Raw genomic sequence first — 15,032 nt, 5'->3', positions numbered from 1 at the left:
CAAGAACATATGTAACTGACAGTAGGTGTGGACCCACTGTGCCAACATATGTAACTGACAGTAGGTGTGGACCCACTGTGCCAACCAACCGGTTTGGATTTGGGCTAAGCCTAAGGGCTTTGTTCTGGCAGTCCCTTGGTATTGCACCTTTAACTCATGGACTTTACAGCAGAAAACTAACCAGGTCGCTCCCTCCTGAAATAGTTGGCAGCTGACACATGAGAGTTTCAAAGCACTGAAGGACCAGACCATGGCCATAGTCAGGAGAGAGGCCAGAATCAGGGCAGGCAGTGGAGGATGAGAGTCAGTAAACAGGCAGAGTTCGTACATTGGTAGACATACAGAAAAATTACACCTTCACTAGGACTGGCAAACACTAGAATACCTAAAGCTCAAGCAAAAATGTTAAATCAACAGCCCAGTATAAATAGGAGACCTGACCAGGACCTTAGTCAGCAGCTGGACAGAGCAAGAGGGAAAGAGTAACTCTAGCTGTACCTCAGAGCTGTCCATTGAGCACTAGCCCCAATACACACAGGGTGAGTGGAGCAATGTCGCAGCCTGCCTGACATAGTTCAGCAGCAGCAGCAGACATGGGCTGCCAGCATAACAACATACCTGGATTTTGATTTCCAGCCATTATGCAGATGGCAGATTTTTCAGACAAGGATGCGGAGTAGCACAGAATGGGGACGAAAGTAGGCCATACTTGATGATGTTGTAAACAGCTTGGTAGAAAGGCAAGAACACTGTTCAGGGACTAACCTTTAGGCTAACCTGGCACACAGAGGCTAAGTCATATGCCCTTTTTAACTCTTAACCACCTCAAGGAGATTCCGACTTTACCAGTCACGTACCCAGGTGGTGGTCTGCAGAATAATCCCTAATAGACAACTGGACAGCTAATATCAGGCAGGGCTAAATATGTGATCAGAGCAGATCAACAGGCAGGGTTCAAGATCGATATCAGTAGGGAGAGTCAGAAAGTTGGCCAGGGGTCAGTCCTGGGATAATCCGAAAACTTACCGCACAGGCTGTTAACCAATTAATGGTTTCCCTTGGTCTAACATTCCTCCCCCTGTAACATCTACTATGCATCCCATAGTAAAGCTGAAGCCCTGTAACTTACTGTATCTTAGTCTTCTCTAGGAAATTCTAAAACGTCAGCCCATTGCATGACTTACATTTGGTGATAAAAGTGACTTGGCGGTACAACCAACCGATGTATATTTTCTTGCCAAATATCATCTGTATCACTTCCTTTTGCAGACAACGATATGTAATGTTACTCAATAAGATCCCGCGGCAAGTACTGGGTCTCTACAATGACTTGCTGGCTCAGAGGGCATTAGACCGATGTCTTACTGAAGAGATCATTTATTTCAAGAACTCAATTGGAGAACTAACAGAGTGAGTACTTTCATATTCTGAGACTATAGAGCATAATGTATATCACAGTGTCAGGTGGAACACTTTCTGTTCTCGTATTTTACAGCACAGTGTTAACATAGGAATCGGGGGAAATCTTTCATTTCCTTACCTATGCTAGGAAAGCTGAATTTTGAAACCTTCTTTCCTCAATGTGTTACTTGGTGTTCCTGAGTGGGATGTTCTTGACTGTATTATGACATCTTTGTTATAACTTTATTCTCCGCTGCTGTGATTACAGTTTTTTTTTTTACTGCCGTCCGTGTATTACGGTATAATTTAATGTTATTGTTATTTCAGTGAGTTATATCAAGTGAGGGAACATGACTTGCGTGTGAGCAAAGATGCAAAACAAGCACAGGCTGAATTAGCTAAGGCCTTGAACAATGCAAAGAAGAATGCCAAGTAAGATACCAAACACCATTCTGTACGTCACCCACAGTGAATACAGTATACCGTTTGTGCACAATTAATTGGTGAAAAACACAGTCCAAGTGGCAAGATAAATTACTATATCAGGGTGTCACATTGTCAGTATGTTGGTTGATGATTTAAAGGGGTTGTGCAGGGTTTTATATTGATGACCTATCCTCAGGTCATCAATATCTGATCTGTTTGGGTCCAACACCCAGGACCCCCACCACTGTTTGGGGAGGAGGCGGCACTCCATGCGCTATTTCCACTTTATTAAACTGCCCGTCATCTCGGAAACAAGTGTAATTACAAGTACTTGTTACTACATTACTCCGCCACTGCAAGGGAAACAACGCGCAGTGTAATGAACAGGAAGCATTGCTCGCATGGAGCACCGCCTCCTCTTCAAACTGATCCCCTGTCAGATCTGATATTGATGACCCATCAATATAAAACCTTTGCACAACCCCTTCAACACAACATAAACCTTGGGCTATCGTCACATTAGCGTTTTCAATTCGAGAAAATGCTTCAGTTTTGTCCCCATTCATTGTCAATAGGGACAAAACTGAACGAAACGGAATGCATTCCGTTCCGTTTGGTTGCGCTCCCTTCGCGGACAGAATAACGCTGCAAGCAGCGTTTTTCTGTCCGCGATGTGGTGCGGAGCAATCCGTCCTGGCACAATAGAAAACGGATCCGTCCCCCATTGACTTTCAATGGTGTTCATGACGAATCCGTCTTGGCTATAGAGGACAATAATAATACAACCGGATCCGTTCATGATGACGGATGCATGCCGTTGTATTGTTGTAACGGAAGCGTTTTGGCAGATCCGCAAAAAACTCTAATGTGAAAGTAGCCTTAGTTTACTGTCCTCCGTGCACACATCATGATTTATATACTATACATGGATTGTAGCAGAAACCATCACATTTCTGTCCCAACTACACAGTCATTCATCTTATCTTGTTAAAGAAGTTTTTTTTACATAATTAAATACCAACATTGTGTCAAATATAACTTGGACAAATGCTCAAAAAAAAAACCCCATAAATCATGATGCCACTGTGTAGACACATAGGTCTGTAGGGTGAATGGTAAAATGTGCACTGGCTTGTTCAGTCTTTTAGAGGAGTATCGGGAGTTGTATGAATTACAGAGAAGTCGCCTGGAGAAACAATTAGCTCACCTCACTGAAGAAAGAGATCTTTGGAGTTCTGCAACCTATAGGCTGGCAAGAAAGGTAATTCTTCCCAATGTCTGGCACAGAGGGTTAGCAAACATTACAAATTCACTGAACATCTATGATTTTACTGCTGCTCATTACAAAAACATCAGCATTAGGGATGAGCGAACTTGCTTTTTGCACGTTCGGGTTCGGCGTTCAGGTTCTGGGTGAATTCCGTTATGGATTCCGTTATCATGGAATATAATGAGATCTTTATGACGGAATGCACCACGGAAGCCTTTAAAGGGGTTTTCTAATCTCAGACAATGGGGGCATATCACCGCTGGGACCCACACCTATATCGAGAACGGAGCCCTGAAAGTGAAGGAGAGCGCACTGCGCATGTGCAGCCGCCCTCCATTCATTTCTATGGGGCCGCCGAAAATAGCCGAGTGCTAGCTCGGCTTTTGCCGTCTGCCCCATAGAAATGAATGGGAGCATGGGCCGCGCATGCGTGGCACGCTCCCATTCACTTCTATGGGAGAGGCGGGGATTAGCGCTTGGTGGTGGACGGACCCCGGTAAATCTGTGGTCCTCCAGCCACAGCGATCCCCGCTCCGTTCTCGATATAGGTGTGGGTTCCAGCGGTGGGACCCGCACCTATCAGACAATGGGGGCATATCCTAGCGATATGACCCCATTGTCTAAGATGGGAATACCCCTTTAAGAGGCATTCCATTTTGCATTCCATCATAATAGAAGTCTATAGGCAGCATAACGGATCTGGACGATTTCCGTTATGCAGGAGTCCTGTCACTCAGAACCCGAACTTGCAAACAGCAAGTTCGCTCATCCCTAATCAGCATTTCATAGACGGAGACTTTCTGTTAAAATTCTAAGGTAGGATTAGAAGGATTTCATATTTTAAAACTGTACTAAGATTGCTGCACTGCTTAAAGGGAGCAGGAAATTCACTGTTACACCAGACGCAATGGGGGATAATTATCAAGACTGGTGTTCCCATACGCCAGTCTTGATCTCCCTGCGCTGGAGTAAGATGCACCTAATTTATTACGCGTCAGATGTCTCTTAATAAATTAGGCGCATCCCTGGTCTGTCGTTTGTCAGCAAGGAGCTGGTGCATAACTGAGCAGTATCTGGCGTCAGCTATAGTAAATCTGGCGGGCTGTGCTAAGCCCCATCATTTTCAGTTTAGCGTCACCCTTTTCCCTACACTTTTAAAAAGTGACAAGAATCTCTAAGGCGAGTATTCCACGTGGATGCGATGCGTGAGTTGAATGCATTGCACCCGCACTGAATCCTGACCCATTCATTTCTACAGGGCTGTGCACACGAGCAGTGATTTTCACGCATCACTTGTGCGGTGCGTGAAAATCGCAGCATGCTCCTCTTTGTGCGTTTTTCACGTAACGCAGGCCCCATAGAAATGAATGGGGTTGCGTGAAAATCGCAAGCATCCGCAAGCAAGTGCGGATGCGGTGCGATTTTCACACACGGTTGCTAGGAGACGATTGGGATGGGGACCCGATTATTATTATTTTCCCTTATAACATGGTTATAAGGGAAAATAATAGCATTCTGAATACAGAATGCATAGTACAATAGCGCTGGAGGGGTTAAAAAAAATAAAATAATAATTAAACTCACCTTAATCCACTTGCTCGCGCAGCCCGGCATCTCCTTCTGTCTTCTTTTTTGCTGTGTGCAGGAAAAGGACCTGTGGTGACGTCACTCCGGTCATCACATGGTCCGTCACATGATCTTTTACCATGGTGATGGATCATGTGATGGACCATGTGATGACCGGAGTGATGTCACCACAGGTCCTTTTCCTGCACACAGCAAAAAAGAAGACAGAAGAGATGCCGGGCTGCGCGAGCAAGTGGATTAAGGTGAGTTAAATTGTTTATTATTTTTTTTTAACCCCTCCAGCGCTATTTTACTAAGCATTCTGTATTCAAAATGCTATTATTTTCCCTTATAACCATGTTATAAGGGAAAATAATACAATCTACAGAACACCGATCCCAAGCCCAAACTTCTGTGAAGAAGTTCGGGTTTGGGTACCAAACATGCGCGATTTTTCTCATGCGAGTGCAAAACGCATTACAATGTTTTGCACTCGTGCTGAAAAATTGCGCATGTTCCGACAACGCACCCGCACCTTTTCCCACAACGCCCGTGTGAAAGAGGCCTTAAAGTCACAAATTTTGGAGCAAATATGGCTTGCACCAATATTTGTTATTTCTTTTGCACCTGGATAGTGGCGTAAAACCATTATTAGATGTCCCCTAATGCCCTGTAGGGCTACCTCAGCTGAATGCAATGATACTTATAATGCTCTGCTGGCTCTTCTGGGGAGAAAGTATTTTTGATCAATATGCAAATGAAGAGAAGATCCAAGCCACTCTGTGCACCCCTGCTCTTCCTGCTTCCTCCGCCAGCCCCTCCCTCTTCTTCTTCATTGATAGGACCAAGCGAGATGACTGTACAGGAACCTGGCCTTGTCGATCAAGAAGAATGTCATCCACTATACTGGTTCTATACGCTGCAGGCAAAGCAACAGCACTTCTGTCCCGTCTGGCCGCACCCTTACTGTTCAGCAGCATCAGTTGCTTGGCTTTGATATATTCACGCAGCTGTTAGAAGTTTATAGAGAGTACAATGAGAAGATCCAGAGAATAGCCCTGTGCCTAGAGTACCTTATAGAATTGTATACCATTTGGAGCTGCTGGGGATTAAAGGGATTATCCACCTCCATGAAATTGTATGAGCACCTTCTTACAGGTCAACCCTGGGTACTTTTCTCAGATTTTTTTTAAAAATTCACATTTTGTCTCGTCCCCCCCCCGAGGCTCCCTTGTTTACTTGCACCATAGCAGGCCTTAGAGCAGTCCCTCTGCGCTAAAAACGACATTCCTCCCTCTGTCAGAATCAACACCCTCCCTCCTCCAATTAATGTCTGCCCCCCCCCACCTCGATGAACCGTATCCTCCCCTGGCTCCATGCACTGCGCTCGACCTCTGTAGCCACATGTGACATTTAGTTCCGTGGGCTGTTCACACCGAGGAGGAAATGTCATGCGATCAGCAATATTTTGTACTCTCGTTACTGGGAAAGAACCACATTATCATTAAACAAAATGTCATGAATCTGGGGGAAACACAGCATTCAGATGAGCAGTGAAACGACACATCTGGAAGGCAGCAATTATCTTAGTGAGTACCACATATTTGGGGGATTCATTAAAGAGTAACTAAACTTTTAGTGAATTTTTTTTATTTTTTATGTTCCAAATGCCCTAATAATAATTTATCTAATTTATTGTATTTATTGAGTTTGCCTGTGTCTGCTTCACTAAGGTAAGAGCCCTGCATGTAAACTCAGCTAATCCCTAATCACAGGGTACCCATGTGCTATGCCAGGATTTAGTAAACCTCCGGGGGTGCGCTCCTGCCCGTACTGCGTTCTCTGCTGACCCGTTCATAAAGTATAGATTCTGTACTCTGTACTCCGCTGAGAAGTCAGCATTGTGGAGAATATTGAATTTAAAGTGCACAGGGAAATCTGCAGTTTAGGGGGGAATATCTCTAGTAAAAATGCAAAAGCAATAAATAAAATACATTAGAAAAATGATTAGGGCATGTGGGACATTTAAAAAAAAGACTTCATTTAAAGTTTAGTTACTCTTTTATTTATATACACAACAAAAATAGAGGACGCTCACCAGTTGCACTGGAGCACAGCCCACTAACCACCAATTAGTGATATATACGACCGAAAATCAAAAATGGCTGGCTCACCGTAATTTGCGTATATCTTTACTAATTCATGTACGTAACAATAAAATACAAAAAATACAATAAAAAAAATAAATTTCATCAACCCTATAATATGATCACGGTGTCTGTGATAGTTACACCCATGGTTAGGCCTTGTTAGGCCTCTTGCACACGACTTTTTCAGTATTTTGCAGTCCGCAAAAAATGGATCTGCCAAAAATACGGATGACGTCCGTGTGCATTCAGTTTTTTGCGGAACGGAACAGTTGGCCCCTGATAGAACAGTCCTATCCTTGTCCGTTATGCGGACAATAATAGGACATGTTCTATCTTGGAACGGAAATACGGAAATAGAAGACATACTGAGTACCTTCTGTTTTTTTTGCGGATCCATTGAAATGAATGGTTCCGTATATGGTCCATATATGGAATGCAAAAAAACTGAACGGAAACGGAAGAAAAAAACGTTCGTGTGCAAGAGGCCTAAGTGTGAAGGGAACCACCTATGATGATCCGGTCCAGGTCTTAGAACCCACTCATTAAGAGTGTTAGGTCCCTGCTATTAGTTGTCTTTTTTACCACTGAGGAAGGAACAGTGCGTTCCGAAACGTGTCTGGTGGCGGTTTTCAAAGTGGAGGTGCGCATTGATATCTGGGAATATTGCAGCGCAGAGAAGTCCTTGGCGTCTTGGTGGATCTAGTACGCATGCGCGGAGAAAGCGCAAAAGAAGCCGCTGCATATTGAAAGCCGTCAGAAGGAGGATTGCCGGTAGGAAGTCTGACTGCGGGAGGAGAGTGTTCGCTGTGTCGGTATCCGTGAGTAACAAGCTTGTAAACTGTCATAGGATCAGCTACGGACCCGACGGTGTTATATATGAGCACATACCACACGCATATTACCCACAGCATCTGATAACACGATTGACCGGCAAATAATATCATAATCTGTCCAGCTATAAGAGAACGTCAGACACAGACTGCCACAACATGTTATCAGTCTGTATAAGACTATATGTGAGACAGAGCTGGCATGGAATAGAGACACATTTATTGAATAACAATTGATTTTAATACACACCAAAGAAACGAAAGAAAAGGAAACCATGTTTTATGGATTTTATATATGCGTGAGCTCCGCATTTAAAGGGACCGTGATCATATTATAGGGTGGATGAAATTTGGTTTTTTTTATTGTATTTTGTATTTATTGTTACGTATATGAATTAGTAAAGATATATGCGAATTACTGTGAGCCAGACATTTTTTTTTTTTGCTCTGTAAATGAAATGTTCTTTATAAATACAGGAAAACCCCATTGATTCTGTAGTAAATCTCTTCACAACCTTTTTGTTAGGTTATAGATGAGAATCAACTACAACTGGCTCGCAGGTTGTACATGAGTGAGAAGACCTGGACGAAGATTGTCCGACATTTCATTGTACTGCTTGCATCAACTGTAAGTTACCGCCTGCAATAAAATAATCACTTCATCTACAGGGAGGTTATTTATCGGATTCATAAAACGTACAGAGCATATTGCGGTATTTCTGCACTAGTAAGACCATCTGTGCCATCTAAGGCATTTTAAAGGTAACCTATCCCATGGATTTGCCACACTCACATTGTTCCAGATATTTACAGCAGTACAGGTACGTTCTTATATACATTTTCTAAAAAGGCACACTGTAAAAAACTAACTTTTAATCCAAAGAGACCAATATTCTAATTATCCACTGGTAGTCATCTGGGTGGACCTTTCCTTAGAATAATCACTCTGTCTGGGCTGTCATCATCCCCATTGTGATGGTATTGACATTGAACAGGCTTTTTCTGCGCATGTGCCAGATTTCAGAAGGGCTTCTTCTAACTTGGGATCCTCTTTGGCATGTCAATCACACCGCCATGGGCGTGATTACAGTTCAGATGACTACTCAATTGCACACGCTGGATTAGCAGTTAGGGGGTAATTTACTAATCTGAAATACACCTAAATTAGGCATATTTCAGGAGCAGTTGGACAGCAATCTGCGACTTCTCCCTGCTCATTGTGGGCGTGGCGTGGGCCTGTTTTAAGCCTAGAAAATGGTCTAAATGTAAGACCGCTCGGAAGCTGTCTTACATTTAGAACTGACGCTGGATGCGCCTAAGTTATGGAGAGGCCGGCTCCTCTTTATAACTTCGGCAGATCCTCCCCAGCTATGGGGCTTTATTAAGACTCGCGTCTAAAACGTTAATGTTTTGCACTGTACCTTTTTGAAAAGTTTATATAGAATCACGTCTGTAATAGACAGGAACAACATTTGGGTGTAGTTTAGTGTGGCACATCCAAGTGACAGGTTCCCTTTAAACTTGTCTATGGTGATACCTTTACAAAAATGTGCCCCTTTTCTACTTTTGTGGCTGTTTTTCTACTTTTTTCTCTTTCTATTCTGTCCGCATGATTTGCCGTGTTACATGTGACTAGCAGGTGGGGTTTGTAGTTGTACTTACACTGGTATCCAACTAGCGGACACAGCCCGAAATGTTGGGTGAAAAACAAACGTACTAAATAATTTAGTATAATTCTTGCTCGTAGAAATCGATTGTAAGAATGTTCTTCACAATCTGCTACAGGACACAAAGGACCTTTCTGAAATCCAGCAGATCACAGAGCGATGGAGAGATCACACGAGCCGTTTCCAGCTAGAGCTACAGCGCAGCGAAGAGTCCACCAGAGAGAAGCTGCAGATTATCTGTAGAGACTTGAAGAATTGGCAGCTGTATTTTCAGGAGAAAGTTTTGTAGGAAAAAAATTCCTTATACATCGTTATTAAGACAATTACTGTTATTTATACCTCTGATACTTCATGCTCAGACAGTATTTGCAGTACTAGAAGCAGGGGCGTCCTTAGGTCAAAACATTTGGGGCTTGAGCCCAGCTGTTTTGTCCAGTGCCCCGAATGTTATACTGGCCTGGTAGCATATTTTTTTTATTTGGCTATTCCAGGGCCCTTTAATATTGATTTGACCTGGGCAACCCACCACAGATCATCCCCCCACCCCCCTTGTTTTTGTTCCGCTGATCCGCTACTTGCGGGCTGCGCGGGGATGAGTTCAGTCACTTCGGTGCTCAATCCCGTCCTGCGGGAGGTCACGGGTCTCGCGGGATCACGCGCCGCAGGACGGGATTGAGCACCGAAGTGACTGAACTCATCCCCGCGCAGCCCGCAAGTAGCGGAACAAGTACAAGGGGGGTGGGGGGATAATCTGTGGGGTTGCCCAGGGTCCACTCCCATCAATATTAAAGAGCCCAAGCAAAGATTTCTGCAGCAGTGAGGAAATGAAACAAAACAGATATTGGAAAGTTACCGACTGTTGTATTATATAATGACTGCAATACTGCACTTCATTTGCGTAAACCAAAAGAAAAAACTTTAAGCATGCCTTTAATGTACAATTTCAACACAGTGGGCTTGTGCCCCGGATGTTTTCAGACCCTAGCAAGGCCCCTGACTAGGAGTAACCCGCCTGATTAAATTCAGTCATTATTTAGTCGTATCTATTTTATTACAAATCATATTTGGCCCAAAAAAAAAAAAGAAGAGTTTTACCATGATCATAAAGCATATTTACACAAATGATAATGGAGACGGGCGGGAGACGCATCCGCAGCACGGCAAACATGCCGGACAAATACCGCCGTGTGAAGTAGCCTAACATCTCTAAATAAAATTGTTATGTTTAAGGATAAACCAAATTTATCAGATGCCGTGCAGTGTTTGACCAATTTGGCACAACTTACACCAACGCAGGCTGAAAGTAAAACGGACATCCAACATAGTTAATAAGGTTGAGACATAAGTCCATCAAGTTCAACCAAGGGATAGGTGGGGATGTGAATACCGTTATTCCTCCCATAGCGCTCAGCTGAGCACTTCTGCCCCTTCATTTCAGAGATTGCTGGGAGTTTCAGTACATGGACCCTCACTTATTAAAACTTCGGCCATGTCACTATGACACGTTAGACATTTTATGAAATTGGAGGTACACTTTATTTCACCCTATAGAAGGGATGTAAACATTTGCTGCTCTGATCACTGTGGTCACAGCAACGTCAAAACTTCACCTATTTTCCCACAAAATTGGACAAGTCCTTTTACATTCAAATGCCCTAACTTCAGTTTTCCACAAAATAATTGATCCCCTTGGTAGTCTTTACACCATGACAATAACTGTTCACAAGGCAGTAGTAGCATTACTAAATAACATTTTTCTTATTTGTAACAGTGTGGATTGGCGCTACAATGGACTACCAGAAGAGGCGGCAATAGCGATACTGCAAGATGTGAAGAACTGGGAAAATGTACGCAGGTTTAACACATAGGCTTCATGCACAGTACCTTATCCGTACGGTTAATCTGGTCGGCAATATGGACCAGAATAGGAAATGTTCTATTATGGATGTAACGGCTGTATAGATCCGCCAAAAATACGGATGTGTGCATGGCTCCATAAAAATGAATGGGTCAGTGCGCTAGCTTAAAAAAATGTTGTTAGCACACAGATGGAAAATACAGTCGTGGGCGTGAGGCCTAACAAAAAGTTTCTCCTTCGCTTAGTCTTTCGCAAACCTGAGCTTTTGTGAACTATGGGGAGGGGGGTCCTTCAAGAAATCTGATATGTAAGTTTTGTGGCATAAAAAAAAGTCATGGTGACTGCGACATTTCGTGATCCTCACCACTTTTCACAGTGTTCTATGTTTATGAGCAAAAAGTGAGATTAGACCTAGATTATGGCTCATTTACTATGTGCTACTTTTGCAAAAAGCCGCAAAAAAGTCACAGCCCACGCCAGGCAACCCCCTAGTCTGCTCTTACACCTAAAAGTGTAAACCACATCTCACTCATGCCACATATGTTATTAAGGTGCACAAGTTCATAAATTTGATGCAGACTTAAAGGGGTATTCCCATCACATACAATGGGAGCGTATCGCTAGGATATGCCCCCATTGTCTTGATAGGTTCCCAGGAACTCATAAGAACACTACAGCATCGTACACTGTGTGGCCATTCTCAAGTATGCATGAAAAGGTATACTATATTAAAGGGAACCTGTCACGTGGAACATAGTGTCTGATTTGAAGGCAGCGTATTATAGAGCAGGAGGAGCTGAGCAGAGTGATATATAGTTTTATGGGATTACATTCAGTAAAACGTATCCATTTAAATTCCAGCTTATTCTGGGCTTTGAAGTCCAGGCGGCGGTCCTATCAGTGATTGACAGCCTGCCCTCTATGACTGTGTACAGAGATAGCTGTCAATCACTGATAGGACCGCCTCCTGGACTTCAATCAGTGATTGTATACACAGTCATAGAGGGCAGGCTGTCAATCACTGATAGGACCGCCTCCTGGACTTCAATCAGTGATTGTATACACAGTCATAGAGGGCAGGCTGTCAATAAGTGATAGGACCGCCTCATGGACTTCAATCAGTGATTGAATACACAGTCATAGAGGGCAGTCTGTCAATCACTGATAGGACCGCCTCCTGGACTTCAATCAGTGATTGTATACACAGTCATAGAGGGCAGGCTGTCAATAAGTGATAGGACCGCCTCATGGACTTCAATCAGTGATTGTATACACAGTCATAGAGGGCAGGCTGTCAATCACTGATAGGACAGCCTCCTGGACTTCAGAGCCCAGAATGAGCAGGAATTTAAATGAATGAAATGCAGGTTGTACCATTCTGCTCAGCTCCTCCTGCTCTATAACATACTGCTTGCACATTAATTCAGTCTTTGGTGGTCATTTGGCGCCGGGGGTGTTGTGGAGTGGGCCTACATGCATGTTGGTACCTGCACTCATTGGATACAGTGGAGGCCATTTTGGCACCCAAAATTACAGTTATTGAGGCAGACCCAGCATGCATGTGGAACCTACACTCCCTGAAGTGTATAGTAGCCGTCATGGCACTTACCAGGTAGAATTTAGTGTTAGGAACCCGTCTAACAGAGATCGCCTTGACGTGCGGCAGACGGGCTCAAATAATTTTGTACAAAACGATTTGCCAAGTATCTCTCACTTATAGTGTAGCACTTGTAATTATTATGCAATTTTGTACTCTATATTGCAGTGAATTGTCACATTGCATGTTTTTGTCTTTCACATTAATTCACAGTTTCATGGTGACAGGTTCCCTTTAATCAGTGCAGTGAGGACATTTCTTCTGAAATTCTGCTTTCCATATGTAGATGCTGGTCGAAGAACAACAACAGTTTGAGGGGCATAATGTCCTAAACAGTCAAGAGTCCCTAAAAGCTGCCTCTGATATTCAGAAAGAATGGTCTCATTTGGGAGAGAAATTGCTTAAAAGACATCAAGGCTTGGATGGGAGCCCAGCTCCGGAGCACAAGGCCATGGAGGACCTGAACAACGCCATAGAGGAACTCCATGAGCAATACAGAAAAAGGGTAGAGGGGGAAAACGGTAAGTGACTCTACGGTGCAGGTACAGCAGTGTTCCATCAAGTCAGCAGATGCTGGATTATCAATTGGATTTAGGGAAGTAAATAAAAAAGGAAAATTCTTGCGATAATGCTGTATGCAACATCTGGTTATTTTCAGTCTAGGTTTCATTTTCAGCGCTTTATGGATTTTGTATTTTAAAGAAATGTCTAGTTTTTTTTCAAGAACACAAAATTACATTTTAATATTCTAAAATATATATATTTTTTTACATAACACATGATCCAAATAAGATTACCTATATTACTGGGATTCAATCATTCCATTGCAGTCATTCTTAGGAAGCTCTCTTAGGAAGGGGCTTATGTGATAGGGCCGTTTTTATATTTTGGCTCTAAATACATAAAAGAACATAATTTATCACGGCCACCTAAGATTTTGGTTGAACCTGTCATTTGTAATATTACAGGAGTCCAGGACTTAACTCCAACACTTAGGCCCGTCACGTTTTTTGTCCGGGTGCGTTGTGCGTGCATTGCGGCAAACCCACACGAGTAGGCACGCAATTGCAGTCAATTTTGTCTGCGATTGCGTTTCGTTGTTCAGTTTTTTCCGCGTGAGTGCAATGCGTTCACTGAAGTTCGGGTTTGGGTTAGGTGTTCTGTTGATTTTATTATTTTCTCTTCTAACGTGGTTATAAGGGAAAATAATAGCATTCTTAGTACAGAATTCTAACTAAAATGTCCATTGAGGGGTTAAAAAATAATAAACAAAATTACTCACCTCATCCACTTGATCGTGCAGCCGGGCTGGTCTTCTTTCTTCTTCCTGCAGGACATGCAAAAGGACCTTCGATGACATCATCGCGCTCACCACGTGGTGAGCGCATTGACGTCAGCGCAGGTCCTGCAAGAAGAAGAAAGAAGACGATAACGGCTGCGCGATCAAGTGGATGAGGTGAGTAATTTTTTTATTATTTTTTAACCCTCGAAAGACATTTTACTTAGCATTCTGTACTAAAGAATGCTATTATTTTTCATTATAACCATGTTATAATGGAAAATAATAAAGTGAATGGACCTCATCCCTATTTATTATCATCTCCTTAGCAACCATCCGTGAAAATCGCATTGCATCCGCACTTGCTTGCGGATGCAATGCGATTTTTCACACAGCCCCATTCACTTGTATGGGGCCTGTGTTGTGTGAAAAACTCAGAATATAAAACATGCTGCGATTTTCACACAACGCAGAAGTGATGCGTGAAAAACAACGCTCATCTACACAGCCCGTGTGAAAGGGGCCTTAAAGGGGTTTTCCAGTTTTTTTTTATGCTGATGACCTATCCTCAGGTGCTCACAGGAGCGCTAGTTAGTGCCTTCTCAAACAGATGACCGGCGGGGTCCCAAGTGTCAGACCCCCACCAATCAGAGACACCTGTGATAATAATTCATGAAGCAGCCGCCGGAAGTAGAAGCACTGTGCGCAGTGAGCCGGCGGCTGCTTCATGAATTATTATCACAGGGATCGCAGGTCAGTGAATGTAACGGAGCATTAGATTGCATAGAAAGGGAGAATATAAATGTAATTTTAACTCCTAAGACTCCTGTGCCCAGCCTTCGCTCATTTGAAGAGTGCTGCTAAAGGCCATTTTAGCCTCAGTTTTCTACCAAAAATAAACGTTTTGGCTAAATAAAGTCTATTGCAAAATTGTTACCTATCACTTGCCCTACACTTTAGCAAAAAAATATAATAATATGACAGTTAT

The 15,032-nt window shown here is 43.1% G+C and overlaps 1 protein-coding gene across 1 annotated transcript in view; it reads left to right on the top strand.

Moving 5' to 3' along the window:
* Positions 1–15,032, top strand: part of AXDND1 (axonemal dynein light chain domain containing 1) — a 69,224-nt gene that overhangs the window by 34,434 nt on the left and 19,758 nt on the right. Inside the window, exons 9-15 of the mRNA XM_040408731.1 lie at positions 1,270–1,410; positions 1,729–1,833; positions 2,968–3,088; positions 8,170–8,271; positions 9,429–9,595; positions 11,082–11,157; positions 13,052–13,286. Of these exons, the coding sequence (XP_040264665.1) occupies positions 1,270–1,410; positions 1,729–1,833; positions 2,968–3,088; positions 8,170–8,271; positions 9,429–9,595; positions 11,082–11,157; positions 13,052–13,286 (947 nt within the window). The remainder of the gene's footprint in view (positions 1–1,269; positions 1,411–1,728; positions 1,834–2,967; positions 3,089–8,169; positions 8,272–9,428; positions 9,596–11,081; positions 11,158–13,051; positions 13,287–15,032) is intronic.

Source organism: Bufo bufo, chromosome 9 (genome assembly GCF_905171765.1).
Source record: "Bufo bufo chromosome 9, aBufBuf1.1, whole genome shotgun sequence".
Lineage (NCBI taxonomy): Eukaryota > Metazoa > Chordata > Amphibia > Anura > Bufonidae > Bufo > Bufo bufo.
Note: the sequence above shows the minus strand (reverse complement) of the source record. Positions and strands in the feature narration are given on the sequence as shown.